The sequence below is a fragment of the Oncorhynchus nerka genome, linkage group LG26, assembly GCF_034236695.1.
Source record: "Oncorhynchus nerka isolate Pitt River linkage group LG26, Oner_Uvic_2.0, whole genome shotgun sequence".
Lineage (NCBI taxonomy): Eukaryota > Metazoa > Chordata > Actinopteri > Salmoniformes > Salmonidae > Oncorhynchus > Oncorhynchus nerka.
In genome coordinates this window covers 12,711,784-12,738,281 of record NC_088421.1, presented here as the reverse complement: position 1 = coordinate 12,738,281, position 26,498 = coordinate 12,711,784, and the positions used below count along the sequence as shown (strand labels likewise).

Below are 26,498 nucleotides of genomic sequence, written 5' to 3'. Positions count from 1 at the left end.
GCTGTGTGGAGGAGAACGCTGTGGGTGGTGTGTTGAACACTAGAGGGAGACAAGTCACCATGACCGTGTCATCATCATCAGCGCTATTCACTGCAGCGCCACAAGGGCTGTTTTAGTCGTCTTTTGTTGTCCATGTTTTATATCTTGACCGTTGTGCTACAGGGGGAAATGTATTTCGTTTTTTTTTAAATGTGACAATGTGGGCTTTCAGTGGTTCCCTTGCGGTAGTCACGATCACAGCTCATGTTTGAACAGAAATGGCGAAGTGAACCAATCTGTATTGTAGCAGATCAATCTGTAATATTTGTGTGGAAACTGAATACATTTATATCTTAGTGGAGCGTGGTTTTATTCCTTAAGCTCAGTGGGGATTTGCTGCTATCCCTTTTTCAAAGAGAAGACTTCTTTCGTCTCCCCTTGGGCAGTGAAGAAATTGAATAGAAACGTGGCCGTGGATGAATGCAAAACGTGACTGAATGTGCCTGTTTTTGTGCCGCTGCTGCTCTCCCCATTAGTGGGAGAGGGGCTCCCTCTTGTGGCCGTTTGTCACTCTGCGGGGTTGTAGTCAAATCCATTTCAGTTTGGAAATAACTGTCATTCCAATTTTTGTCCCCCATGATGAAATTGAGAATGGGACTGTGGATGTGTCCTTGTACGTTTGTCACACGCAATACCTCAGACAATGCTGGCCCGATTTTGACTAAACTTGGGTGAATGGTGCGTCTTTCCATAGAGATCTGACATTTACAAAATGACACTGATTTGCCCAAGGCAGGAGCTATAGTAATTAACTGATATGTGTTTGTCACATGTAATATCTAATTTGGTCCAAGCAGGGGCCGCTGCATCCTTCTTAGGGTATGACATGTTTTCTGTTGCCTTTTCCTCAATGATTTTCTATGAGAAAGTGAAGTCTAATTGTAATTTCTGTTTTCTTCCTGAATTGAAATGGAATTGACTCCAACCCTGGTCGTATGTGTCCTGGTGGACCTGTGACTCAGCAGTGTCTCTCTCTCTTTCTCTGTCTCTATAGGAACGAGGCGGACAGCGAGGAGGAGTCCATGGCCCACGGAGGCAGACTGCAGAACCATGACAACCTGTACCGCGTCCACATGCCCAGCCTGTACAGCTGTGGCAGCAGCTACGGCAGCGAGACCAGCATCCCTGCTGCAGCCCACACCGTCAGCAACGCCCCTGTCACAGAGTACATGTGAGTACAGTAACACCAGTCCCGTGGAACACTCGTCTCAAAGAGAATCACTGGGGAACAGTGGGTGCACTTCCCCTCCACTTTCTCAGTGTTGAAAGGTTCAAAGCAGGCTGTGGTGGTGAGGATTGAGGAATGTGAGATACCATGTGACCCAGGGCTGTGCTAGCACAGAGAACGAGAGGAGCGGTGCTCTGCTCTCCCATAGAGGGTCACATTCTGGCGGCCACGAGCGATGCAGCTGTTGCTCTCCAGCTGTGGCCCTTTGAAACCCAAGGCCAACAGCCTTATGAATGGACCTCTTAGGATGGGGGCTGGGGGAGGGGATTTGTTGGTACTTCTGGTTTTGGTGGATTGTACAGCACAGTACAGCCATGGATGTTCTGTGGGGTTCTGTGTCTGTGGTGCCTGTAGGGGTTTAAATGGTATCATGAACTATTTGTATATGTGGGTGTACGTGCTTCTGTGGCATGGAAAGTATATTTTGAGGGTCAGTAAGTCATGTACGTGTTTGCACCTGTTTCTGTGTGTGTGTGTGTGTGTGTGTGTGTGTGTGTGTGTGTGTGCGCGCAGGTTCTGCAGCTGTAGTTCCATCTCCGCCTGTGTTTAACCTTGGTGTGTGTGTTTGTTCTGTTACACAGGACCCAGAATGCCAATGCCTTCCAGAACCCGCGGTGTGAGAACACCCCACTGATAGAGAGAGAGTCCCCTCCTCCCTCGGTAAGTGTCCCAATGTCTACGTTATACACTGATTGGCAGAACACCTCCACTGACTGGGTCATTTGGCAGCCGTTGTGTAGGACACGATAATAATGATGATGATGATAATGAAAGATCTTCCGATGAGATCTTGTTTTAAAGTAAACAGTCTGCCAACGGGGCCTGGCTTTGGAAATGATGTCTGTGTAGTAAGTGCATTGTTTTTGCCTCTTATTTTGACATATTCAAGTGAGTTTGGCTCACAGTAAGGGCTAGAGTCAACATGACGATCCAAGCTACCAGTCTTCACAGGTTGTGTGTTGTAAGTCAACCTGAATCCCTCCGTCAGTGGTCCCTGGTCCTCCCTGGCCGGTCGCCCTCCTGTCCTGGAGGCTGAGCCCCTCCTTGGTGTCCGTGTGTCTGCTTGGGCCTAGACTCTGCGCTGTGTATCTTCTCTATACTGTCTTGTCGCTGTTGTTTTCTTTCCTGCAAACCCACACAGTTGTATTTGACTGCCGACATGGACAGTTACAGCCGCAACAGCTGGCAGTTAAAGCCCTCGGCGAGTGAGAGATCGTTTTGGTAACCTCCTCCGCTATGCTAACAGGTACAGACAATGCCCCCCCCCCCATCCCCCCACCTTCACTTACTGGCCTGTGTTCCCCCAAACCAAGTCTCCCACCCCAACCACCCACGCCGTAACCAGAGTTACCTGCCACCCCACTGCCCTCCTGTGTCTTGCTAGTGTGACCCCTCACCTAACGCGTGTCCCCTGACTGTGGCCTTGGGCAGCATGCCTTCCTATCCCCCAGCACTGCAGCTGTTTTAGGTGGTACACGCCACGTTCTTGTCCTGTCTTCAGGCTCATCGTGGCCTTTCTTTCATGAACATTTAAGCCGACATCCAACAGAAAAGGACATTCACGTAACTGCGTTGCAGTCTGCTGAGCCCTTCAGACTGTTGCATTCCCCTTTCCACCGGAACCAGGGAGGGTCTGGAAAGGAGTGGACACTGGATGACATCTGAGTGGACTTTTTTAGGGTTTGACGGTTTTGAAAAATGAACAATTCAATTACTGTAGAAGAGAACAACTTTATCCAGTTTGTTGCCAGGAGATACCCCTGGTCCAGGACTTGTACTGGTTCATTTTGGAAGTCTTGACTTCTTCTGTGAGCCAGAACATCTTTCTGCTACTGTCAGGTTGTTCCACCTATGTCTCCGTCTCTCTCCTGGCCTTCAGAGCTCATAGATGAACACTATAAAGGGTAGAATGGCTACTGAGTGTGGAGTGGGATGATCTCCACTTCACTTTACCTCTAAGTCTAAGAGACTCCCATTGAAAGTCACGTTGATCTGGCAAGGCCACTTTTCAGTAAAACCGTGTGCAGGATATAACGTCTGGTTCTATCCAGTTGGCCGAGCATGGCGCTGGCAACACTGATGATCCTGGGTGCACACATGACTGCAAGTCACTTTGGATAAAAACTAAATGGCATGTATATTATATAGGAGCTATAGGCAAGTGGAATAAGTCCTGTTAGTTCTGTAAACCTGTCACATCCTTTCACAGAGTATGTACTGCAAGTGCACCTGGTTGTGTCTGCTCCTTCCTTTGCAATAAATACATTGTAATGTACACAGATGTGACAACCCAATTCTAGTGTGGTTTATTATCTCTAAGTACAGTATGATAAGCCCTTACTTTCCCATGTAGATACATACTATATATACACTGGATAAAGGGATGGATGGATATATATTGTTGATATGGTAGATGCAATGGATACGGTCGGTAGATACGGTAGATGGATACCATAGATACGGTAGATACGGTAGATGGATACAATAGATACGGTAGATGGATACCATAGATACGGTAGATACGGTAGATGGATACAATAGATACGATAGATGGATACAATAGATACGGTAGATGGATACAATAGATACGGTAGATGGATACAATAGATACGGTAGATGGATACAATAGATACGGTAGATGGATACCATAGATACGGTAGATGGATACCATAGATACGGTAGATGGATACAGTAGATACAGTAGTAGATGGATACAATAGATACGGTAGATGGATACAATAGATACGGTAGATGGATACAATAGATACGGTAGATGGATACAATAGATACGGTAGATACGGTAGATGGATACCGTAGATACGGTAGATGGATACCATAGATACGGTAGATGGATACCATAGATACGGTAGATGGATACAATAGATACGGTAGATGGATACGATAGATGGATACAATAGATACGGTAGATGGATACAATAGATACGGTAGATGGATACCATAGATACGGTAGATACGGTAGATGGATACAATAGATACGGTAGATGGATACAATAGATACGGTAGATGGATACAATAGATACGGTAGATGGATACAATAGATACGGTAGATGGATACAATAGATACGGTAGATGGATACAATAGATACGGTAGATGGATACCATAGATACGGTAGATGGATACCATAGATACGGTAGATACGGTAGATGGATACGGTAGATTGATACAGTAGATACGGTAGATGGATACAGTAGATACGGTAGATGGATACAGTAGATATGGTAGATGGATACAGTAGATACGGTAGATGGATACAGTAGATACGGTAGATGGATACAATAGATACGGTAGATGGATACGGTAGATGGATAGATGGATACTATCGATACGGTAGATGGATACCGTAGATACGATCGTGAAGAGATGGATACACTTAGGTTGGGTAGATGGATTTTCAATAGATACTAGATGGATAAATAGATACTGTAGATGGAACTATAGATAGATACGGTAGATGGATATAATAGATACGGTAGGTACTGTAGATGGATACCATAGGCAGGTACGGTAGATACGGTAGATGGATACCATAGATACGGTAGATGGATACAATAGATACGGTAGATGGATACAATAGATACGGTAGATGGATACAATAGATACGGTAGATACGGTAGATGGATACCATAGATACGGTAGATACGGTAGATGGATACCATAGATACGGTAGATGGATACCATAGATACGGTAGATGGATACCATAGATACGGTAGATGGATACAATAGATACGGTAGATGGATACAATAGATACGGTAGATGGATACAATAGATACGGTAGATGGATACAATAGATACGGTAGATGGATACCATAGATACGGTAGATACGGTAGATGGATACCATAGATACGGTAGATGGATACGGTAGATGGATCTATACTGTATCTATCGATCGTATTGAAGTCGGAATTTTACATACACTTAGGTTGGAGTCATTAACTTGTTTTTCAACTTCAGATACTATAGGTAAATACTGTTGATACTGCAGATAGAACTATAGATAGATACTGTAGATGCTATAGATAGATACTGCGGGCAGGTACTGTAAGTAGATACCGCGGGCAGGTACCGTAAGTAGATACCGCGGGCAGGTACCGCAAGTAGATACCGGGGCAGGTACCGCAAGTAGATACCGCGGGCAGGTACCGCAAGTAGATACCGCGGGCAGGTACCGCAAGTAGATACCGGGGCAGGTACCGCAAGTAGATACCGGGGCAGGTACCGCAAGTAGATACCGCGGGCAGGTACCGCAAGTAGATACCGGGGCAGGTACCGCAAGTAGATACCGCGGGCAGGTACCGCAAGTAGATACCGGGGCAGGTACCGCAAGTAGATACCGGGGCAGGTACCGCAAGTAGATACCGCGGGCAGGTACCGCAAGTAGATACCGCGGGCAGGTACCGCAAGTAGATACCGCGGGCAGGTACCGCAAGTAGATACCGCGGGCAGGTACCGCAAGTAGATACCGCGGGCAGGTACCGCAAGTAGATACCGCGGGCAGGTACCGCAAGTAGATACCGCGGGCAGGTACCGCAAGTAGATACCGGGGGCAGGTACCGCAAGTAGATACCGGGGGCAGGTACCGCAAGTAGATACCGGGGGCAGGTACCGCAAGTAGATACCGGGGGCAGGTACCGCAAGTAGATACCGCGGGCAGGTACCGCAAGTAGATACCGGGGCAGGTACCGCAAGTAGATACCGGGGCAGGTACCGCAAGTAGATACCGGGGCAGGTACCGCAAGTAGATACCGGGGCAGGTACCGCAAGTAGATACCGGGGGCAGGTACCGCAAGTAGATACCGCGGGCAGGTACCGCAAGTAGATACCGGGGCAGGTACCGCAAGTAGATACTATAAGTAGATACTATACGTACTATAAGTAGATACTATAAGGTAGATACTGTAGATTCTGCAGATAGATACTGTAAATAGATCTGTAGATACTGTAGGTAGATACTGTAGATACTGTAGGTAGATACTATTGGTAGATACTACAGATAGTCTGTAGTGAAGCCTGTCTCTATCTCTGTGGTAGAATTCCAAATGGTATACAGGTAAAGCAGTTAAGGGACAAAATTATCTATATTTCAGGTTTACATCACAGACTGAGCATGCAATTAATTATTTCCATTTCCAACCAAAATGCAGACTGAAGCTTGATTTTATGCACCAGGCAGTTACATTTCTGATCTCACACACACACTGTTCAGAGCCAAATCTGAGGGTAGGGGAATCTGAGATATTGTGAACATACTGCTGATCCTAGGTGTTCACAATAGGCTGTCCAAATGACTCCCAGGGTGACATTCCCCCAAGGCAAAACCCCAGTGCTCTATCCCACATGCATTTGTTTTGCAGCGTCAAAATGGGGGACCCTGAATGTTTTCTCTGTTGGTGTTGTGATGTGTGGAGCTTGTTCATTCTCCAGCCCTCAAAACCAAACCCTCTCTACTGATTTGTTAAGGTGACCTGTTGTTCTCAGCGTGTTACATTAGTCATGCTTTTTTTTTGATGTCAGGGCAAAGACCTGCACTTTCAAACATAGAAAATATCAAATATACACCCCTGAGGCAGAGGCAACATGTAAAGACTACGGCCTTCATTACAATGTTTTACTGAGGCCCTTTCATGACTTTTCCATTTTTTTTACAGTTTTTTATTGGATGAAAATGTTTTATCTGTGAATACACGGGTCATGCCATGCTGTTTTGTTACGCCTTCCTTTTCTCTTAACAGTACACCTCCAGCATGAGGGCCAAGTACCTGGCCAACAGCGGACCGGGTCCCAGTACCTCCACCCCCGTTCCTCCACAGCACCAAGAACACGACTCTGCACACCACTCACGACAGCACACTCCACACCGCCCACCACATCACCCAGCGGCGCAGCTCTAGACAACACCGGGGGTGTGACCCACCACACCACTGTGGAACCACCTAGCCTCTAGAACTTCTTCTCCAATGCCCCTCAACATCTCTGTGACGTCATCGCCATCCTCATCCAGGCTACAGTCCCCATCTCCTTTCCTCTTCACTCTTACTAGCCCTCTCCCCCAGCAACAACTTCAAACATCTGAGCCAAAATATGTCTTTTGAAGTGTGCTTGATGGCAGAGCAAAGAAAGAACGCGCAAGGCAGACGCATCGTGTAAATAGTTCTGTCGTCATTACAATGTTTTCCGTAGGCCCTTTCATGATGTTTCCAGATGGCCCGTCTGGGCTGGGCCACAGCAGAGCAGATAGCCAGTGCAGGGTGAGGGCCAGTGGGAGGTTATTTCCAGCATCGTGGGATCGCTGTCATCTGCTTCATGGGCTGCTAGTGGACTGACTGAGTTGGTGGCCCTTGTTCCCCTGCTACCACCGCCTCGCCTCAATGCTGGGCCAACCTCGTGGTCCAGGGACAATACAGACTAATGAGGCAACTGGCCTCCAGCTCTTCATAAACGATCTCTGCTCCTTTTCCTCCTCCTCTGCTCAGTCCACCAAATATCATCTTGAACGGAGTGATAATGGCTTATGTGAGGATATGTTGCTCAAACAGCATATTTTGGTCTTATTTGTCTGCCACTTTTGGGGTCACCCTGTATTTGATATTGTATGAAGGAGATATCCACAATCAAATGGTCTCCGTGTTAACCACTGCAAAAACCACTGGTTATGGTGCTGTGAAGGAGAGAACACCTGATGAGATAATGAAACTAAACTGCCATTGCTTTGGTGAGGACTGAGACAGTTATGGGAATATCTAGCACTGATAACTATTGATAGTGATTTTGTTCAATATGTTGCTATGTACTGTACTCTCTCATTGCTGGAGGAGATGTTGAGCAATACCTTACACAGAGAGCTGTGGAAAGGCCTAGAAACTGCTGTTCCCTCATACCCTTTTACAGAACTAGGCCTCTGTCATGGCAAGTTGGGATCCATGCACGGTTCCTCCAAAGGTTGGATGTACCTCTACAATACTATGGCCATGATATGTCTGAAAGACAAACACCAGTGTTTCTCAAGCATTCCGTGTGAGTGTTCTTCATAATAGTGGAACATCTCAGTTCCTCATGTAATCCTGTTATCTGGAGGACTTGCAACACGACCAGTAGAACGCCAGATCGAGGAAAGGGCATTAACATCAGTTGTATTATCCGGTCTCTCAATCCATGTGTCTGACGAGATCACATTGACATATCATTACTACTGTCTAACAAGCTGAGAGACTACTGATTACTCATCTATGTAGCCATCAGCTTGTTATTGCATTTGTCTGTACAAACAGACTGTGAGTGGGACCAGTTATCTTATTTCACCATGTCTTATAGTAGTAGGTCTATGACTGGAAAAGACTGGGATCTCTTAACTCTTATATTAGTCCTGACCTGCATGTTTGTGGCTGTTGTCCCCCTCCCCCAGGGGGAGTGATACATTATGCCACTATTCCTGGAAAATGACTGAAGCTACATGGATTTTGAACTGGAGAGTTTTGCTGTGAAAAACTAGTTTATTTTCGATTCCAGCGTCTGCTTTCGGATGATGTGAACTGAAAAGACGGATGAAGCTCACTGAAGACGAGGAGCTGTGAACGGTGGGACCCGCTGTCTTCTCATCAATACCACAGGCCGCTGTTATCAGAACTGTAATTCTCATTACATTGAAGAGTTTGGTCAATTGAGGATATGCTCAACAAAATGTTCACACTTCTATGGGAAGGTTTTGTTCTCAAACGGAAGACTATTCAGACGAGGAAAGGAAACCTTGCGAAACGAACGGAAGCACAAGCTTCTTTTTTTTTCAACAGACATATGAGGACTGGTTCCAGGTTGCTGAGAGACCAAACAAAAGAGGAGTTTTCCTCCACCATTACAAGACTCATTTAATAGATCATTTGCAGTGCTCTTCTGTTAGCCAGGTATCTTGTGCTGGTGTTGGTGTTCGTCTGCGTACAGTGGTCGGTGTGTTTGCTTGCCAGTCTCCTGTCCTCCCAACAGATCTCTGACCGCCTCGCACAGTTCTCCTCTGCTGAACCCTATGGATATAGTCCGAGTTACATCCAGTGTCTGGAGGCTGTGTACATGAATTAGTATGTATTTCTTCTAAAGAGGTGTAGAATTCATGTATTCTAGTGTACAATAATGCATGTTACAACAGCCAAGAGAACTGGACATCCTTAATGCGCCAGCATTTCATTGTCACAAAGATGTGTTTTGGCGTAAAGAACTATTTTGGAGAGAAATAAATGAAACTGCAGGAGTTGTTTCACAATGGGTAAATTGAAGAAATGCTGTAGTGACACGGGTTCATTTGTACTATTTACCTTTTCAGCAAGAGCATCCTACTTCTCTGTGGACTCCTAAAGCATGGTGCCCCTTCAAACGTAGAGTGAAATATTGTTGTACGTTGTTGCTACCGACGCTTCTCTTGGCGCCCCTTCGTTCTGCATTGTAATCAATATGAGAGGTGTGGTTCTTTCTTCAGTCTGTGCCAATAACCAAACACAACACCTTACCTTTACTAGGATCTTTTTAAATGTCTCACGTAGGCCTGTTTGTACAGTTCACAGCACTGTGGTTGCCTGAGCAACCAAATTAGGAAAATGAGCCCTACATTTTGAACTGAAAATGTCTTGTTCTTTTATTCTCTGTGTGAAAGACCATTTATTATAGTAACGATGCATTTTTACCGTTTTAGAGTAGTCTTATTATCTTTGTTAATATTGTAATGCTAGACCAATGTACAGACTTTAAAGGGATACTTCAGGATTTTGGCTATTAAGCCCTTTATCTACTTCCCCAGCGTCTGATGGTCTAATAGACCACCGTCTCTGCATCCAGTATGAGTTAGATCTGCGAGCCAATGCTAACTAGCGATAGCTGAATGAGTGGAAGTGTGTGGTATCTACTAGCAAATGCGCTGACGCTAGTTAGCAACTTCCTTCAAACTGTACACAGAGACATAAAAATGGTATCCACGAGTTCACCTGACTCTGGAGAAGTAGATAACGGGCCTTAATTGACAATGTCCCTTTAAAACATGTTTGCTAAATGAGCTGGTGAAGTTGACATTTCCTTTGTCATTGTGATGAAATCTTTTTGCTTCATACAAAAAAAAGTAATTTACCATTGATTCTTTTTAGTGTTCATTGCATATATTACGATGTGTAGCAAGCAGAAAATGTTTGTTTCTTTTATGTGAATACGATATCATTTGTCTTTCATTGCTTTGTTTTGACAACATTTCCCTGTAGATTTACTCATTTGTTTTTATATTATTTTAAAGCAATTACTAAAATATTGTACATGTTAAACCTGTGGTTTTATTGAGCTTGAACTCAGTGTTTTGAAATTAAACCAACCGTAACTGTTGAACCCTGACTTGTCTTTACATGTAGTAAGGAATAGACAATGTTGATCATAACTGTTTTCAAATGGACAGAAATGCATGATTTATACGAGAGTTAGATTTTTACTTCGCTGCACAAAGGCGTCCACTGTAAAATAATGTAGGCTATCAATGGTGAACAAAGATAACAGATTGTTTGCTCCACTTGGCTGACATTGTGACTAGTAGCACTAGGTAGCAGCAGAACTACACAGTGTCTCAGTAAATGTATCTGTGCTATAGTACCCTGAGGTGATGGTTGTACAAGTATTTTGATATTCAACACATCAGGCTTTGTTTCAGGCAGTAATATAGCTCAAATGTATTTCTGGGATGTGCTATTGTTCTCTATAGTGTGCGGATTGAACGGCTATAGGACTGGAGGAGAAAGGCTGTGTTGTCTGTGTAACCTCTCTGGGCCGACGGCAGGCGAGAGGCCAGTGTCACAAACAGGACAAACGTCCAGCATTGTCTCCTTCCTGTAGGGCAGAACGTCAGGCAGCTGCTGTCTCTCCAAGACTGGCGTCCTGTCTAGTCTAAGGGGGGTTGGAGGGATGGGAACGTGGATGGATGAGTGAATGGTCCCTCGATCCTGAAAGATCATTTGCCAAAGTACTTTAATCCTAGTATTTTGTTCATCCCATTTTACAACCAAATGTAATGTTAGGAACTCAGCCTTTACGATACATGAATTTCACAAACATGACAAATGTCCAACAAATCCTTTTAAATCAAATTGGTTTTGTCATGTGTTCTTCCAACATAGTATGAACAAAGAAAACTGGTCAACACTTCTTCCTGGATCGTAGGATGATGATAAGTGAACAGCTGGAGAAGGAGATAAACTCAGCAGCTGTCCTTCTGGCCACTCACTGCACTGTCATCAGTTTGGAAGGTCCATTTAGTATCTCACACCAGATGTGAACTTTTTGGTAACCCTTTAGGATATACATTAAGTATGCATGGAGACAACAATGCCTATCAGATGATATTATTTGGTCTTCCGTGTAAATGGTTTATGATGCTTACGATATTCGCTGAATTAAACAAAAAAACTTTTCTAATTCAATATTCTTGTCTGAATATCTACCTCCTTCCTTCCCTGCTTCTCAAAGTTTCAGTTTGACTGAGAAGTAAAGAAACTAAGCAGAACGGTGTTTAAATAGTCTTGTTTCTCCTGAAGAGGCAGCCAAGTTTTTCACAAATGCACCGGAAATGTATTCAGCGAGAAGGAGCGCGCTAATGAAATTTCACACAGCCTTACTCTTGAGGAAATTGAATTACTCCCCATTGTTGGATTGGAGGAATGCATTGCTAATGCATTGAGGTGGAGGGCTGAATAGCGGAGCGGGCGAGATGGTGCCAGGGCCCTCTGACCCCCAACAGACACTTCCTGAGTCGGGCCTGGGCGCACAGCCAGATGCTCCTACACTAGCACAGCTCTCTCTCCTCTGGAGGATTCTAACCCCAGCTATCTCTCTAGGACTCAGAGCAGCTGCGTGACAGACCAGACGGAAGAAGACTATTAGTGTAGATGCCTCTCTAAGTTGTCATCCCTTTTAGCTAGAATTAGAAAAGTCTAATTCTAGAGAATGTCTCAGTGTATTCTGAGCCACCCTTTTTTAACACAATGTGCAGTAGTGTCCTGTGGGACTGAGCCAGGCAGAGAGCAGTGAATGCAGGTCCCAGGCATCTGACTGGAGGGACGTCCTACCAGGCACATTGTAGTTGGAGTCATGGGAGGGCCTGGGAGTCAAGGAGACAGGGCGTGTTGCTTGTCCCTCCTTTGTGGCTGGACTCAAAAGAGAGGGGCAGCTGTATCCTAGGGGGGGGGGGGGGGTGTCTGTGTTACTCACATCCCACACACACCAGGAGGGGGGAATGAGGGATCGCTGGAGCTACTCTGTTACCCACTCCCTAACCTTTTATTCTTTGGCTGTGTGGAAACCCAGTCATTTCAAAAGCAATCATTGGTATTGGTGCAGGGTAGTTAACTTCTCGAGCAAATCCCCTCCTCTCCTCTCCTACTTTTAACATTGATCTAAACCGTATCCCTTTTCATTCCTAGGCTTTGAGGGGCGTCTTGCCTCCTGGGCAAAACGAATGCCTTGAACCAATGTTTTTCCACCACCTCTGGTTTAACAAGGTACATTTTCACATTAGTTTGCCACACTTGCCGTGAATGTGGCCACAATCCACCTGTAGAAGCAACAATAGCTGGAAATGGCATTTACAGAACGAGCTATTGTGTTAGAAAGCAGGGAGACTTCTGTATCGCTACAAAGAACAGGTCGTCTTCTGTGGTGACGATTGTCTTGTTGCTGGTTGGTTGCTGGTTGGCTCTTAGGCCTAATATATGGAATGATTGAACTGAGCCCCATTTGAAGTGTAGCACACCTATAACAGTAATCCTAGATCACAGATGTATTAGTGGGATTTGGTATAGGTTTTGAATAAACAGCATTACGCAATAGCTGTAATATACTGTATTTAAACTGAAAATCTCATGAGGCAACCATGGCAGTAATCAAGCTTCAGTCAACACTCGTAGCTTGGAGTCATATATCTCTCTTGAGTGTCTGCCGGGGGAGAGGCCTGGGGAAGGTGCTGTCTGTCCAGAGAATTCATTTGCATCCAGATTTGCATTCCATGCAAAAGCTTGTGTCTCGCACACCCCTAAGACACTTACACAAGAAACCAGACTTCTTCAGTTCAATGTGTGCTCGAGTCCCTAAGTTAGGACTGTTTCCCTACATGTGGAAAGGAAATGTTCTATTTTGTTGCCTCCACTATCAAATCAACCTTTCTTGCGTATCTCTGCTGAAGATCTCTTTGGTGTTATACAGTAAGAACAGGCCTCCTTCCTTGTGTACATTTCAGAATGTGTTGTAATGGGGGTCAAATTATTATAGGCGTGTCAACCTAGTGTTCAGCTGGTAAAGATGGTCAGTCTTCATCTCCCCAACATCTAGCATGTCTTTTACGCGACACAACCTGGGGTGCAAGAGCTGACGGTGATATTTGCATATCTGAGAGTAGCATGGTTTGAAATACTGATCTCCTCTGCTATTACTGTTATGATGTTAACACAGAGGGTGTGAGCCCAAGTGTCACTCAACAGCCCTGCAGGTGCCAATGTTATCACTGTAGAACACTGGAGTGGGAAGAGTTAAACCCCAGGGCATAAAGTACTGACTTCATGAGCTAATCCTTGTTCCCCAAGTATAATGCAGTTAGCGTTTCTCCCTCGGACGCTGGCCCATGTTGACTCCAATGCTTCCCACAGTTGTGTCAAGTTTGCTGGATGTCCTTTGGTTGGTGGACCATTCATGACACACACGGGAAATACACATGTTGAGTGTGGTAAAAACCCAGCAGCGTTGCAGTTCTTGGTATCTACTACCATTCCCCATTCTATGGCACTTAAATCTTTTGTCTTGAAATTTCACTCTCTGAATGGCACAATCCTTCTTTAACCTGTCTCCTCCCCTTCATCTACACTGATTGAAGTGGATTTAACAAATGACATCAATAAGGGATTGTAGCTTACACCTGGATTCACCTGGTCAGTCTATGCCATGGAAAGAGGAAATGTTCCTAATGTATATATGCTCAGTGTATGTTTCTTTAAGTGTAGGAAAGTACTTTGGGCCTAGGGCAGCGATGGTATATGAGTGAGGAATAGGCAGGACAGCCTTTCATGTCTTGAAATAAGTGGATGTTTTCAGATAATTCAAATGATTCAATGTCATGGAAAGTGTTTGAGTACATTATCATTGTCACTATAAGTCTGTTGATGGATAATTCAATTACAGCTTGTGCCAACAGGAATTAATTTCCCAGCACTCAGATCAAATAATTCTATAATCATGAGTTACAGGCACAGCCTTTCTGAGTCGGTGTGGAACGGATGGGGGAGATCAAGCTATTGGCTGAACACACAGGAACTGTTTTACCTGCTGTGGGACACTGTAGAAGGTCCCTTATCTTACCCAATGGACCTTTCAAGAGGCTACGGTATATAGATGGATCGGTCCGGGTGGAGTCTGCAGCACTCCTCTTAAGGCTGGATCTTCACTATAGTCTGTTCAAGGACACTGTCTTCACAAATAATAGCCACTCTGTATTTCAAGCGAGCTTTCACTTCTAGAGATAGTTGACACCTGGATTATGGTAAAGACAGCCTTCCCAGCTTTTGAGTAAATGTTGAGAAAGCGGATTAAGCCCCCAGCTAGTTGCTGTGAGTGCTACCTCCCAGTGGGGCTATACAGAACCGTCCTGCCACTCCAGCCACTCCTAATCCTACAGACACCGTGGGCTGTTAATTGGAGACTGGCTGGGTGGGTGATCTGCAGGGGAAAGCCACGGTGACGGCGTGCGAGTCACCAGCGTCTCCGCAATCCCCGGCGCGCTGTGGAATGTTTGTCTCCTGGCAGTTGTTCCAACGACGCCTTCCATACCTCGCCAGATTTGAGCCTTATGCCAGGATTCACCATGAACATCACTGCAGGAGTTTCCTAATCCACACCACCACTGCCCCAATGCCATTCCATTGTCAGACAGTCATTTATTCATTGACACATAAATGTAGATAATACCCACTGGGTACAGACGTCAATTCATCGTCTATTCCACATTGGTTGAATGTAATTCCGAGGCTGTAACACAACCGGCCGTGATTGGGAGTCCCATAGGGCGGCGCACAATTGTCCCAGCGTCGTCCGGGTTTGGACGGTGTAGGCAGTCATTGTAAATAAGAATTTGTTCTTAACAGACTTGCCTAGTTAAATAAAGGTTAAATAAAACAAATATTTTAAAAATTGAATTGAAATGTGGAAACTGCATTGACTCAACCAGTGTGTGCCCAGTGGGTCTGAATGAAAACAAGGCAGACCTCCCTAATAAGACAGACTTTTCGTGTGTACTTTGACACATCTGAACCAACAGCAAGCAGTGAGGTGCGAGATGTAACACCTATGAGGCTATAGATTCTCCGAGGTGTTAAAGTGTCTTATCAGCAGGATACAGACAGTTCCAGATCATCACCGTCTGTAGCCATCTCTGACACTTCTCTGTAGATAAAATGATCGTTGGATCAACTGTTGAATGTGTCCACCAAATGAGTCAGAGTGAGTCACAATGCAACTATCTTACCTCAGGAGTGTTTAACAGGTTTGCTTTCATGTTTCATTATCAAGGCACCAGTTGTTCTGGTGTTTACATTGCACATGTTGGGGGGGGGATTTCATGATTTAAATATAGTTATAGTTGTAATGTTTGGAATCCTACTCGCTCTATTATCGGCCTACACGTTCTCAAGTAGGTTGGGAGCTTTTTTAGACAGGAAGCACCCATTAAATGGACCGTCTGGGAAAAGGCGGAACTCAGACAGTCTGTAGCGTCTGAAGTGGAGGGGAACCAGTCAAAACAAATAGAAAACCTTTAAGTCCGTGTGTTTAAAGTACTTCTGAATTCATGTCAACTGCCACATGGGAGTTCTCAGAACTGTCATTAAAAGGGTGGCAGAGCAGACAGACAGAGTCTAGATACATCAGCTATTCCTGATTACTGACGCCCAGGGTTAAAGCCACAAGTACGGCGAGGGTGAGGGCAGACATACCCCCCCCCGGTTCTGTTTCAACATTGTGTCTAGTCACCAGAAGAGATGAGGTTACAGGGTTGTAGCATCCTGCTGTTGCTCTCTGATAACCCTCTCACCAGTTACATGTCTTCCTGTTTGTCATCTGTCACCTGCTGTTGTGTCTGTAACTACACGTCTAAGGTTGTCTGTCTCATACACTCAGGACTTCCATTCAGTGGGACTGTAGCTTATCTCTCAAAGCATATTTTAATCTTTTGACTCACCCACTTTACATTTACAGTCATTTGTCAATTTTGAAAACATTTCATGTGAAGGGATGAAGGACCCGTCAGTGAAGCTGAGCATGTGAGACAAATTACCAGAGAAAACAACCAGACCACAAAGCCATAATCATAGCTTGGCTTGGTGATATGGAGTGGGAAAAGTTATAGGCCCTTAATGTGCCTGAAGCTCAGTTTCAAACAGACATCTGTCATCAAGCTCTCTCTCTCTCTCTCTGTTCTCTCCTCTCCAGTGACATATGAAATGATAACTGACCCTCCAATCTTTATGGAGGTTTGAACTGAGGGTGAAATGTATTATATGACACAGGCGTGTTAAAGCCATCACTCAAGTAACCATATCCATTTAACCAGCGGCTATTGGTTGGGTAGAACTGTATCCTGACTAACCCAGAGGAAGGGTTTCTTGACTGGCACTGGACCCATGTGAACAGCATAAAAATGGCTAAAGTACATAAACTCCTGTACAATTAAGTGGTAAGTCACGGATGTGTCCTCGTAATAACACGTCTTCTTCGGCGCCGAGAGCAGTTTGATATTTCACTTAGAAAAACAAAGGTTTTTATATTAATAACAAATCCTCAATTGAAGAGTAATGTCATCTCCTACAGCTTTGGCTCTAAAGTCTGGTCTGACTCACAGGGTTACAGAAACATTACCTTGGTCTGTCGTTTCAAAACCTAGAGGGATGAAAACTTCTGAGCTTTTCTGCACTTTGCTACAGGTGAGACTGCATTGGTTGAGTGATGGACGTTGTTGGGTCTAGTATCCTTCAGATCAGGCAGGGCTACTGTTTATTTACAGTAAGAGGGGTACAATATGGGATACACAATGCTTTACCCACAATTCATCATCGCCAAACTGTTTTCCCAAGGCTTTCCATCACTGTAGGATGAATGATTTCCTCCATCTTGGCATAGAATTCTCATGTCTGAAGAAAAGCAGTGGCTCGGTCTGTCAGACACAGAAATGTCACATCTGATCACAACTTCAGTAGAATTAGGATTGTGACACATGGAGAACTGCGGTTTGTTTATTTTCTCGCAATCCTTTCGATTGCAACAATGTCCTTTCCCATACCCAGTGTTGTAGACTAATAAATAAAGTCGGAGTTGTGGCTTTTAAGTGCTTCCAATTAGCATTATAATTTACACCCTGGGCCTCAGCCAACATTCAGACTCACTGGGAGAGGATGTTTGCCTTAAATGCTTTAGTAAGACAAGCACAGAGCTTTAGACAGAGTACATAAGCATTTGGGCATTACCATTTCACCCTTTTTTGGCATGGTTGTGAGAGATGACAGAGTTCACAATGATAGTTTTGAATCATCATGCCTGGGTGTGCCCTCTGACAGTTACATATCAAATCATGGCAAGTTATGACACCCTATGTCATCCCTTCTAAATAACGACGCGATTGAATAAGCTGATATTTTGTTCACACACAAACACCATCTGTAAAATACAAGGATGGTTTATTCCTGTATGTAGAAGGAGATCTGTAATCTCATGCTATGAATGGAATGGAATAGAAAAAAAACACAAAACAAAGATTGTTTCTCAGCGGTTATCCAACTTTATTTCAAAGCGTCATGTTCAGGCACCACACGGGTTCCTATGGTAATAACATCAGGATTTGATCAAAATCCCTGAGAAGCAAACAGAACCATCCAGACACTGGAGGATAAATAACAGCCCTTTAGCGCAGTTACAACAAGCAGTAAAAAACATGTCCAGGTCGTCAAAATCATTTACATTCTAATCCTCAATATACACATTTAGCATTTCAACTAAAAAGGCACAGTACACAAATACTGCTTTATAATTAACATGTACAATCCTACCCAATATGGGTTGTTTACAGAGGAAGAACACCTCTGTGTGTGTAAACACTGGTGTTGCTCTTGCAAAGCTCAATACAAAACCAACCCGCATACTCACTGAGGAATAAGCTAGACTAGTGTACATGGCTCTCCATCAATCCATTTTGTGCAAAACGTATCAGAGAGTATTACATGTGTTGAAGGTCATCTAAAGAAGGTCAATATAAACTCAGTGGAAGAGTTGGAGGTCATTTAGCTACTTCACAAGAGCAAGCAAAAGTTCATTTCAAACTCAGCTGTGCAATTTTTAAACAAGACCATCTTCAAAACAAATCAACAGTTGATTGTAAACAAAGAAAAAAAAAATCAATATCTTTGCTATATATTATTTTCCCTGATTCTATCAAATGCAAGGAATGTTATTAAATACAATAAAATCTAGAGATATTGATCTTTTTGGGGTCATTACATCCGTTGGTTTTGACACAGCTGTGAAACATACCTAAGGACGTCAATTCTGTCAACTCATTCATTTAAAACTATCAATAAGGGGAAAAGTGCTTATTCCTGATATACCTCAGATTTTATAACCTGACGGCATATTTGGAAAACTGCCTTCTGCCAGCTCAAATCATATTAGTAATAACACTGACAAATCATTAACAAAAAGCACCAAAATATCTTCAGATTATTGTTTTTGTCCGGAGTCTTCTGAAATTAACAAAAAAAAATAAACCACAACCAAAAATCCCAAAATGAAAACCATTTCCTCCACAATCTCAGACATTCTGACAGTCTGATTATTTCTATAGAACCTAAAAGGGTCACCTTGAATGGCTTCCAAAACCCAGAAGAAACTAAAAGAAATTGAACAATAAAGCAAACAATTCAACGGAAATTCAACAAATGAATCACGTAAAGCTGGCAAAAGGCTTGGATATATAAGTAGTACATTCTATAAGAATTGCAAATACAATTACAAGCAACATTTAAAACACAACGCACTGATTGCCTGTAAAGCCATAATGCTTTAAGCTCCTTCCCACTAAGTGCCTGCCTGGCTCCTCTGCCCCTATGCCAGGCAAGGAACCAAGACACCACACAGGAAGGAAATGTCCCAAGGCGGGCCGCACAGCAGCCCAGTAAAACTATCAGAGTCCGCGTGCCACTGAAACAAAAATACAGTGACATCACAGTCCGATACCAAACACGGGTCCCCACCAGCCTTTCAGATACCGAGGCACGGCGGGGACGAGGATACCAAAGGAGCCGGTCACCTAGTAGGCAACCTGAAGCGGACACCAAGGGGTGTCTGGGTACAGCAAACAGTGCACAGACTTAAACCTGGAACACAAGGAGAGAGAGAAAGAGACATGAGGTTAGATTAACAGAGAAAAAAAGATGTCCCCTCTTTACAGTCAAGATAGTTCAAGTAGAGTAGGATCGCCATTTGTGTATTAGTAGTCATGCAGAGTGTAATGTCTTACCTTGATGGGTCTTCCTCCACAGGGAAAGCCCCTTTCATATTGATGATGTTCCTCTTGTTCTCAAACATTCCATAACTCAATGTGATCTGGAATAAGCAAATACGAGAAAGAAATAAGCAACCCTTCCCAATAAGTTCTGATAAATAATTCAACTCTATTCTCACAGTGAAACGACGGACGGACACACGTTCACATCTCACCTGTTTGTGAAGTTCAGATCTGGACACCTGTTGCAGGTTCTCCAGATGGGAGTGGAAGAAGTTACTGCGGGTCAGAGGCACCCCCAGCACCGACTCAATGATGTAGCCGATGGTGCAGTCGTCAGGCAGACGAATCTTCTCTGCGGTGTTCATAAAATGGCCGCCACTGGCCCATGGGCTCATCTTCAAAGCCAGGCCTCGACTCACACAGAAGCCGGCTCCCCCAGTAGCAAACCAGAAGTTTACTGGTCTCTGGAAGAAGAAGAAAAAAGACAGCGAGCATGTTAAGTTGTTGTTATGCAACCTTTCTGAAGCATCTCAAACTTTTAATAACCAATTGAAAAGTTGTCATAGGCCAGGGGGGGCTAAGTGCACCTACCATCTTGTTGTCTCCTAGCCTCTCTGTGGCCTCGATGGGCCGGTCCAGGCTGGGCTTGCCAATGTACATGTCCTGGGTGTGGGGGTAGTGGGACAGCAGCTTCACCAGAGTCCTCATGTTAACGTAGTTATCATCATCCACGTGACAAAACCACCTAAGAGGGGAAAACATTGTTAAAGCGTTACAATTACTATCAAATCTAGAATGACATACAGCCTGGGTAAATTCATCACTTTCAATAGACACTTACTTTTTCCCAGACTCAATGAACTTGTCGTACTCCACAGCCATCTTGCAGGATAGAGCTTGGCGGCTGTGTGCTGCTGAACAGTTGGTGTTGATGGCGTGACTCCCTGTAGGAACAATGAGGGAGGAGATGGTGAGTTACAAACTAGTACCTTACTAGCTAGTTAATGCAAGTAATTGTAACTATAGCGCTGTTAGAGCCTTAACGTCATCTGCCACTAAGACTACATGCCCCAGGAGCTCAAAGCAACACATTCCATGGGGATTAAAATAGGGGCTTGGTTTCTCACTATCAAATCTGGACGTTTACTGATAAACTAATTCCAGCTACTGTTCAGGTTAAGATAAATATAAAATAACTAAAATTCTTCTAAAAAAATCCCAAACTCACCAACTTTCTTCTTCAGCTCCTCATCTTCTCCGTCTGTGAAGATGTATATCTGAAAAGGAGGGAAAGTACATCAGATCACGTTGTGGGAGTGGAAATCCATGAAATCAAAGCCCCTTACAGAACAAGTGGTGGCACAAGAATCAACTGGAGTCCAAACTACAGATGTCCTTGTTCACCATACATCGAATTCAGTGTGATGACCATCTATCAGCAGTCGTATATGCATGTGGAGAACACATGGAGTTAAACAAGCTCCACTCTAATAAAGGCCTCTTGTGCAAGGTTCCCCTCTCTCCATGGCAACTGTGCAGGTCCCCCAAAAGTATCCCAGACATAGAACAAAGAGGGAGGCAACCATCTCGACACCACTGACCCCCAACACCATTCTGGATCTGTACCCACTCCCTAGCTCCAACATGTTGACTAGAAATAGAAATCGATGGCCATCTTTCAGATATGATCATTTCAGCACCACCTGTGTGACACACAGTAAGGTCTTAGCAGCCAAAGAATAAAGCTGTCAAGGTTAGAACGCTGCAGGCTGGTGTTTAGTTGACAACAAAAGGCAGCCTCAGTGGCACACTTAAAAGAGCAGGTAGGGATTAGGGGTTGTTTTATGGTGGGTAGGGCTTAGCAGGTGCTAGGCAGCCCTCCCCCAGTCAGACAGGGCTGATGAAAGGGCCCCCATGGCCTGTTTGCGTCTGCCGTTGCCTGTTTGTGTGTGTGTGTGTGTGTGTGTCTGCCGTTGCCTGTTTGTGTGTGTGTGTGTGTGTGTGTCTGCCGTTGCCTGTTTGTGTGTGTGTGTGTGTGTGTCTGCAGTTGCCCGTTTACTCTTCCCCTCTTGTGAGACAGCACCTGCCTTATCTCCGCAGCGTGCCCCAACACGCCAGGTAGCAGCGCGCACTCAGCCCCACTCCCTCCTTCCCTTTCTCGCTGCTCGCGACCTCCCAACAGTTTATGACAACTGAACCAACCCCACATTTCCACTAATTGCTTTCTGCCACTGACTGTTGAGCAGCAACAGCCATCTGAGATCTGTATCTTAACAGTGGGGCTGGCTAAGTTCATGCCAGAGGGTGATAAGGCAAAGATATTCACTTTTCTAATAACTCCCCTCCCATTTCTACAGTTCAGTACGATCTGCCATCGGTGCCAAAGATTTATCTGATTGGTTTGCACAACAAACAGGGAGCAGATGTTGTGCGATGGATGCTGCAAGGCCCTGGGCCTGTGTTTGTTTAAGGAAGGGTGGTGGTTTCACTGATAAAGGGATCAGAGGCTGGCGCTGTTTGCTTTAAGTCCCGCTGAATGGCCAGCCTAATCACTGAGGCAGCTGCCAGCGCGAACTGGGTACTGACAGACAGGGGTCGAGTGGGGCTGATGGAAGGGGGGTCTCATTGCTGATTAGTAAATGCAAATCTGTGTGGTCATTCACCCCCACTTCAAGCTTCTACCCATCCCCCGTTCACCCCCTCTCTCACCACCCCATACACTGTACCTCTTCAATAGAACAATGCCGGGTGTTTTCATGCTGGGTAAAGTCCTCCACTGGGTAAATTCTAACTATGTTTGCTGGTATTTGCATACAGCTGCAGCAGTTAACGAAAGAGAAGTCTCCAAAGGGCTAAATGACTTTTGTCTTAACTGAAACATTAAAGAAGTCACTGGAATACTAATTCATTCACCCCCATAATTTCATAAATAACAAGTCCTGCCCCGTGAGGAGAATAACCCGTTGTTTTTTTTATGGGGGGGGGGGGCTGCATTCCTCCCCACCAAAGAAAGGCCTGGCACAGCCCAGTCTGAGCAGAGCATGGTGCCTGGCTGGCTGGCTCAAGATCCCCGGGAAGGAAGGGCACGGACTGCACTCCCCTCCACACATCTCCCTCCATCAACAACCACGTACTCCGCCCCCCTCACTCAACCATGTCGCGTTCTCCCTTCCCTTTAGCCTTTAGCACAGCACTAAAGTCACTGGAGTGTGGATTACAGTACAGGACAGAGAACAGGCCACCTACAGACACACAATGACACTTTCCCACTCTCTGACCAGCTGGATATTCAGACTCATTCCTTCATACTGTGAAAGGCTTTTTGATTAACTCAACAATGGAGCCAAGTCTTCTTCAGAACTGCCAGACGTACAGACGCTCATTTTGGGAGTGCTGGCGAATTAGTATAATTTCAATTAAAAATGGAATGCATATCAAACCATTATGATGTCACTGCCAGTGCCAGGCTACCAGCTGTTATGTCCAGACACAACCAAAGTCAATACCCTTATAATGCCCATTGATGTGTAGTTTAGAGCTAGATTTCAACCTGTGTTTTGTAGCTAGTTATGTACTGCAGAGCCCAGAGTACTACAAGCCAGAAAACGCTGTTGCTGCACAGTTTGTTCTCTCATTGTTGTGAGGCTCACTCACGAGGGAAGCTGCATTGTTCCAGGGGGGAAATCTGCTGAAACACCGGAAACAACGGCTTACTATTTGAACAACCCATGCATAATAACAAGTTGTAAAAAAAAAAAAAAAAAAAAAAAAAAGGTATTTATCATATTATGTCACAGTACTTTTGCTTACTCACTAACTTATGACTCACAAAAAAATGGGCCTTTCACTACACCAACTTTTCTTTGAACCAAATCATCCCCCCAATAATTTATTTCATTTGATGTAATAAAAAACAAACTTCTGACCATAATACTAAATCGGATATATTATTCTGCCAGACACAGTAAGCCACAGGCACAATTCTATCATGGTAATCACAGATTGGATCTACCCTCTATTTACATGTAAACATTATCTGATAGCACGTCCGTTGGCTTAAGGAATTAAGCAAACAGAAAAAGTGTATCTCCTGTGCTGGAAATACAAATCAGGGCTCTGATCTGCCCAGTTTACAGTTCTCGTCAGGCCTCACCTGCTGGCAGAATGCCATGATATCTCTACCAGCTACAGACATGATCAACTGGATTCAGTCAGCTGAGCTCCACAGGTGTTCATCAATTGAGCATTATCATATAGCCTGGGTGCAGATGTCCATATGTGCTGGGAATGACCTGATTCCTATGACTGGCATTAGAACCATCCTTTGTTCTCTAACTTCTGGCCACCTGTCAGGCTTCCTCCAGGAACTCCCATTTGTATTGTGGGCCCAGGCTGTCCTTTATGCCTGCACTGTATCCCACCAGCTGCCTGATTAAACCCTGCAGTTAACCCATCTCAGAGAGAGAGAGAGAGAGAGAGAGAGAGAGAGTTGACTTACATCATCCACTACAGTAAGCACAACACTCTCAATGTCCATGTAAACTGCTACTCCCCAAACTCTATTGACAGCCCATCTTACTGAGCATAAACCTGTCCTGAAGTAAGGGGGGGGGGGGGGGGGGAGCTAGGACAGATGTCAGATAGACTTACCCTGTATCTTTCCCCTATATCGGATGTAGTAAACTCACCACAGACCATTATGGAATGGAGGGAGTTTTGGAAGGAGTTTTTTGAATGGGCTACTGTATTTGATCATGTGATGCATCTTATGTGTTCAAAGTTCCATTTTCTCACCCCACTTCCTCTGCATACAAAGAGAGACAGTGTTGCCATGACTAACCTTCAAAACACCCCAAACAGAGTGGGGTTTGGCTTGGGATGGAGAGAAGAGTTATCAAAAGAAGGTGGATAAAGAATGTGTGATTGTGCCCGAGGAGAATTTAATTTACTTTTGAAAAATATGCGTGACAACTCTGGGTAGTGGATAAAATCACTATGACTAGCCTCTGTTTCCTCTTGACTATGGCTGTGAGTGCCTTTGTGCACCAGTCGAAAACAGCTTGGTTCTCAGGGCTGCATTTTCATACTCAGCGTGCTACTCCCAGCACAAACTTCCCTATAGATGCACCCCTTTGTCCCAAGCATCCCCTTAACTGGGGGGGGCTTCGTTTTCCCATCCCTTGGCTGCTGGACCCAGACTCAGCTCCACGTTTCCATGGGGTCGGCTGAGACAAGGGGGCTGGGAAAGCTTTTCTTCCCCCTCAGAAAGACGCTTTGTTAGCCCTGGAAAGGGGACAGCACTGGGGCTGCTGCTGTGAGACATGCATTGCACCAGGGCATTCACAGGGTCTCCCAAAAGAGGGGGTGAAAGAGAGGGGAAATGAGGGGGGTGCAAAGGCTTGAAACTGCTCCCTATGTTCTCAGGGGCATCACTCAAGGCAGAATAAAAAGTGACAGAGCCTAAGGAACTCTACACAACTTAGAGGGTAATATGGACAGTTCAGGATCAAACAGTTATCACCCATTTCACCTGACATGAGTGGAAAATATGTTTGAGTGGGTCAGCCATAACACTTAACTCTCATTGGTGGCTTGTTGTAAAGCATATTTTATGGGAGAATATTAGGTTTTTTGTAAAAGCATTGTGGTAAATTGCCTAGCCTAAGCCTACTAAAAGAAACCTAGTGGAAATATGTGATTGTTTTACTCTAGGTTATGTCCATGGAAGATTTCAAATGAACCATATTCTTCTGATAATGATGTAGTATTGTTGGCTTACCTGCTGCATGTTTCTAGAGATCCAGGTATCCAGAAGGAGATTCAGTCGAGACTGATGGAACTTCTTTGTGGTCTTGACAGCAATGAAGATGTCATCTGCACTGATGTCCTCTGCTGGGGACGCATCTGTCGCTGACTGAGCGGACCCTGCAGGCTTGTCTGCCTCTCTCCGTCCCCGGGTCAACTTGGAAAAATACGCAGAGAATCCTTTTTTCGTCTGCGCCTCCGAGTTGACCTGTTGCTGAACAGCCTTCACTCCGTCCGTAGCCAAGGTGTCCATGCTCTGGAGTGAGCGCGTCCCCATCTCTCTCTGGTTTGGAACCTCATCTACCTGAACTCTTTGATGCTGCGCGACTACCAAGAGCAACATAAGACAGGTGAATAGGCCACTGGTTATAGAAACAACCGTTTTCTTACCATAACTTTTCGACATGTTGATATATTTCAAAACTACAATATGTAGTTGTATACTGAGAATAACCTAAATTGAAAGTCCATATAGTAATTCTCTCCAGATAGAACAAAGAAATCAAACAGCCGTCCCGTGCGTCTGCATTATTGTAATACAATGCAATTTTGTCCTAGCTCAACTTTATAACCTATCCTTCAAGCTAGCCACGCCTCTTGGGCGGTCTGTAATGTGCCATTGCGCTATATTGTGGGGACGCTGAGAAAAGACTCTCCCCCGGGCAGATCTAAATCGTAGACACGCCCACGATATGAGGCGTTTGTGTGCGTGTGTGTGTGTGTGCGCGCGCGCGTGTGTGTGAGAGAAATAAATTATTTTAAGCCCCTTGTTACTTTTGAATTCCTTGCCCGCCAAAGTTTTCACATTCTGCTTAGCCTACAGCTATTTTCTATAGGCACTTTGCTTGTTCTTGAAT

The 26,498-nt window shown here is 44.7% G+C and overlaps 2 protein-coding genes across 3 annotated transcripts in view; one reads left to right on the top strand and one right to left on the bottom strand.

The window, feature by feature from the left end:
- The window catches only part of LOC115104166 (protein tweety homolog 3-like), a 71,284-nt gene extending 60,641 nt beyond the window's left edge, over positions 1–10,643 (top strand). The window contains exons 12-15 of one of the 2 annotated variants that reach the window (XM_029625415.2): positions 1,034–1,210; positions 1,849–1,927; positions 2,409–2,513; positions 7,022–7,106. In XM_029625415.2, the coding sequence (XP_029481275.1) occupies positions 1,034–1,210; positions 1,849–1,927; positions 2,409–2,492 (340 nt within the window). In that variant the 3' untranslated portion in view covers positions 2,493–2,513; positions 7,022–7,106. Of the gene's footprint in view, positions 1–1,033; positions 1,211–1,848; positions 1,928–2,408; positions 2,514–7,021 lie in introns of both variants that reach the window. The other variant, XM_029625414.2, reaches the window with a different exon arrangement.
- Positions 10,644–18,091: 7,448 nt separating this feature from the next.
- Positions 18,092–26,186, bottom strand: LOC115110309 (beta-1,3-N-acetylglucosaminyltransferase lunatic fringe-like). The gene is made up of 7 exons (XM_029635850.2): positions 25,616–26,186; positions 21,065–21,113; positions 20,678–20,780; positions 20,428–20,581; positions 20,049–20,300; positions 19,849–19,934; positions 18,092–19,705 (listed from the first exon to the last, which is right to left on the bottom strand). Exons 1-7 carry the CDS (start codon positions 26,045–26,047, stop codon positions 19,639–19,641), a joined length of 1,143 nt encoding a protein of 380 aa, XP_029491710.1. The 5' UTR covers positions 26,048–26,186; the 3' UTR covers positions 18,092–19,638.
- Positions 26,187–26,498: the final 312 nt, after the last annotated feature.

What these genes read in the sequence shown, in the direction of transcription:
- LOC115110309 (XM_029635850.2), bottom strand. Translation starts at nt 26,047, where the DNA reads ATGTCGAAAAGTTATGGTAAGAAAACGGTTGTTTCTATAACCAGTGGC. An exon ending in GGAGCTGAAGAAGAAAGTTG is followed by an intron (nt 20,781 to 21,064) that starts GTGAGTTTGGGA and finishes TTGTTCCTACAG; the next exon opens with GGAGTCACGCCATCAACACC. An exon ending in GGCTAGGAGACAACAAGATG is followed by an intron (nt 20,301 to 20,427) that starts GTAGGTGCACTT and finishes TTCTTCTTCCAG; the next exon opens with AGACCAGTAAACTTCTGGTT.